Consider the following 4,040-nt stretch of genomic DNA (forward strand, 5'->3'; position numbering starts at 1 on the left):
TTCCCGCCAAATGACAAATAACAATACAAGGCCCTTTCCGTTGATTTACGAGTATTTAACTAAGCTGTTGTGCTGCGTCATCAACTCATCACTCGTTACTTTGTCTTACTGGATTTTTGTAAAGGGATATAGCGGTGGTCTCTTTTTCTTTTCTCTTATCTTCTCTTCTCGTTTTTCTTTTCTTTCCTTTCTTTTTCTTTTTTTTCATCCTCTTGGAAGCTGATCTAGAGCTAGTTGCGGATTAGGCGCATGTTATACCAAAGACCAAACCTCGGGAGAGTGGTGTGAACAGGCTTTTAAATTTTGTTTGCGCTGGTGTTTCATCAAGAGCAAAGAACACATTGAGATTCTTTGATTTCCACGAGAACCTGGCCAAACTTCCAATTATGTCTCTGAAAATATGTTCCATCGAACGCCGCTTGACATAGCTGGGAGTAATATTTTTCGGCTGGAAATATCATAAGCTCCCTCAGTATTTTACGGTGTTCTTGGACCAAATCTGCCAATCCTCGTCAGCTGTTAATGGCTGCGATGCTTTACATATATATATATTGAAGTATCTTGGATTTTGTAAATGAATGCGAGGAGGCTCTGTACACAGCATATGTATGTACTGTGCTTGTATGTACTGTACATGTATATACATAAAGCTCCCGAGCTCTCTCTATAGTACGGAGTAATCTACATCTGTACAAGCATTTAATATTAGCTATTTTGTAAGGCGTACAGAGAAAATTGCAGGGAATAAAATTTTTTATTTCAATGCACCGAATAGGATCTTTCGCGGATATCAGGCATGGCTGGATTCTGTATGTCTGAAAATAGCGGGGGACGGGGGGACATAGCGACTAACTTACATAAGCATCAAGAACAAAGACAAAGCCCCGTCCCTCAACCTCAAAGTTTTCATCTTTCACACAAAGACCACAACAAAAACGCTATTGGTATAATTTCTATTCTTACCGCCTATCTTGGAGCCCGCACTATTATCGCCAGATTGCAGCTGACATCATAATCAGGTTTTTCCTTACCGGCTAGGTGGTACCATTGTTGGTCGAATCCTCGCCACGGTTCGCTCGCCATCAGGGATATGTCCCCTCTTGCCCGGATCAAGCCCAACGAACGTGCCTGCATGTTCTTTTTTAAGGCCTGATCATGATGGCTTGTGCGTTTGAGCTTGGCCGGTCTATTCACGGACGTTTCCAAATACATACAAGTACATAAGTACTATGTACTCTAAATTTTATTTTCCGCCCTGGAACGGATCGTCTACGCCTCGCTTGTGCCCTAGTCATTGAGACAAAGGATCTACATAGCGGCGAATCTTGACAGTCTTTGTTAATAATTATTGTCGAACCGGATAGCACCTCATTGCTCTTTACATGAATGGCGCTTGTGCCAAAAAACGTTGATTGTTCCAAATCATGAGTATGAAGTGCGTCCTTCAACCATGATACTGCAGCATGGACTCCACAAAACGTGCTCTTATCCTACTTGCAGCGCTTTAGCCGCGTGAACGTGGATGGCGTGTACGTCGTGAATGCTTAAGTCATTTTATACTTCTATCCGCCGTCTATGGATAAGGTTCCTATGTAGGAGCCATTTGGGCCGCAAGATCCTAAGTGAGAAATCACTCCAGAGTTAACTCCTGCATTGGCACGATTGATCAGGCACAATTAGCCTCGAATTGATCCATATTCGTGCCTTCCGTGTGGAGAGGGAGGTGGGCACTTGGGCGTTTCATTATGCATCATAATAATTCCCTCCGCAAATCATATCTATGACCAGACGAGTTTACCGGAAGTTTATCTCGACCCCCGTCGTCGTAACCAGACATTAGTTCCTATCAACAATTACCTCATATTGGTTCAATTGCCTTTGCATTACAGGCACCAATTTGCCCACCTGCTGTGTATAAGCCTGTGGCCGTTGGACATATCTCAGTTCAACCAAGACAAACTAATTCTGGATCAACGTTCGGGAATTTTGAGTTTGCATAAGGATTCTATTATTTTTACTTGGACCCCATCCTGTGCGACTGTGGTGGTTCCCTTTCCATGACAAGTATGTGCTTTTTTCCTTTCGTTCCATGGGCATTATTACTTACCCATGAGATCAGGAGATCTTGGTTAAGGTTTCTTAGGGGGCTTTGTTTTTTTTCTTCTTAATTTTATTTATTTGTTATTTTATTTTAGTCCTACTGGACACCATTTCCTTTGTCTTCAATGCTTCAAACCCTAACGGCTTTTTGCAATCCACGGTAATGGCCTCGCCTTGGGGTCTCGATTCTCCTGCGAGTGTTTTTAGCATGCTCAAAAATATTTCTCTCACGGCCTGAGCAGGATGCCGGGTCCACAGTGCCACCGCGACGGTGGATGACCGTCAAGTATTGAGATGGTAAATCATTTCTGTCAGTTGTTAACTTGTTAATTAGACTTGATCATAAAAACCGCACCCCCCTTTCCTCCGCGCTGTTTTCTTTCAATTTTTTGAATAACGGAATTCCATCTACATCCTCTGAACGAAGAACTGCGATTATATTTAAAGTGAGGGGATCTTTAATTTTTATCTAGAGCCTGATTTGACTTTGCAAACACCCTTTCTCTGCTTTGTTCGCTTTAACCGTTTGCTCTATGGGAGTTATTCCCAGAGTTAATAACCATCTGGGGATCCTTTGTCATTGCCTGTAGGTGCCATTTGTTGGGGAAAAGCCCTGTGTCCTTACTTGTTGGGCGTATGATTTCCTCACATCTCCTTTATATTATAAGGTGCCCCTTCTGCCCCGCCCTCATAGCTAATTATCACCTCAAGCAGGCAGAAATCTGATGAAAACGGTCGACAAAGCCCCGCCAATTATTTTTGAGCCAGAGATCGTTCGCACCGTGCTATGTTCAACCAGCACATTAATATGCAGACTCTGCATGATGTTACCGACAAAGAGGGACAAGAAGCAGCATTTGCCAGTGGTGTCAACACCCTCTTTGATGCAGGAACACCCTGCAAAGCGTTGCAGACTCGTAATCTGCGCAATGGAATGTTATCCTTTCATCCAGGCCAAGCGTTGGAAATGGATGATAAGCAAAATTTTGGCCCCAGTCATAGCTATTCAGAATTCGGAGACCCGGGCCCTGATTTGGAAGTTATGTTTCATGGCAACAAGGATGCCAGTCTATTCACATCTTCATCATCATCACCTCTCCACCATATATACAACAAGAACAGCCCCTCGTCTTCAAGTGAACCTCGCCATCACGAATTAAATAACCCTAGAGCATCGATTCGCAAACATCGCGCACACTTGGACTTGATGCACTCCCCAGGGAACGCAAGCCTTGACATGGCCTACCAGAGCTCGTGGGCGAACCGCTTTCAGGCCTTCAACATCCAAGCTCACGATTACCAAATCGCTCTCCCTCCAACATCACCACCGAAGCCAGAGCCATCTGAAAACATAGCACGTTTAACTGAGGGAGAGAGCAGCTTACAAAACAATCACCACGACGCAGAATCTACCTACTCGCAGTCTCCCATGGTTAACCACTCCCGGCATACACCAATTTCGGGTCCATGTACAGATCAAGGGATGAGGCATATTTACGTCGACCAACAGAGACCTGCAACGTCAGCCAGTCCGATTTCTCCGCCCAGCCATCATATTATCCGTTCCCAGCACTCGGAGCCGTCGTCTATGTCTTCGTGGAATAGTGAATCTATTGATGCACCCTCCTTCCATTACTCAACAGACCTTCAAACACCCGATGGCCAAACTTGGTGGCAAGCACCAGAAGCCACAAACAGGGACTTACATTCTTACTCTCAGAGTCCTTACCAACCCATGGTCGTAGCACCAACCGCCCAAAAACCACCAACTCATCAGACACGAGTATTGCAAGGTACCAGCATGATGCACATGGGGCAGTCTACAGATATTGGATCAGTACGGGAACCTCCGTTTCCCCCATCTGATGTATCTTGTCCGGAAGATATGGCTTGTGCGCACTTGTACACCACTTGCGCCAGCACATGATGCCATCTCGCGG

The 4,040-nt window shown here is 44.8% G+C and overlaps 2 protein-coding genes across 2 annotated transcripts in view; one reads left to right on the plus strand and one right to left on the minus strand.

Moving 5' to 3' along the window:
- Positions 1-469: 469 nt before the first annotated feature.
- Positions 470-1,134, minus strand: HCAG_07036 (predicted protein; the record flags this gene model as incomplete). Its single annotated transcript, XM_001537564.1, has 3 exons — positions 470-499; positions 645-664; positions 1,032-1,134. 3 exons carry the CDS (start codon positions 1,132-1,134, stop codon positions 470-472), a joined length of 153 nt encoding a protein of 50 aa, XP_001537614.1.
- Positions 1,135-2,908: 1,774 nt separating this feature from the next.
- The window catches only part of HCAG_07037 (predicted protein), a gene marked incomplete at both ends in the record, with an annotated part of 1,677 nt that continues 545 nt past the window's right edge, over positions 2,909-4,040 (plus strand). Inside the window, one exon of the mRNA XM_001537565.1 lies at positions 2,909-3,937. Coding sequence (XP_001537615.1) covers positions 2,909-3,937 — 1,029 coding nt within the window. The remainder of the gene's footprint in view (positions 3,938-4,040) is intronic.

Source organism: Histoplasma capsulatum, genomic scaffold, assembly GCF_000149585.1.
Source record: "Histoplasma capsulatum NAm1 scaffold_8 genomic scaffold, whole genome shotgun sequence".
In the NCBI taxonomy this organism is placed as follows: Eukaryota; Fungi; Ascomycota; class Eurotiomycetes; order Onygenales; family Ajellomycetaceae; genus Histoplasma; species Histoplasma mississippiense.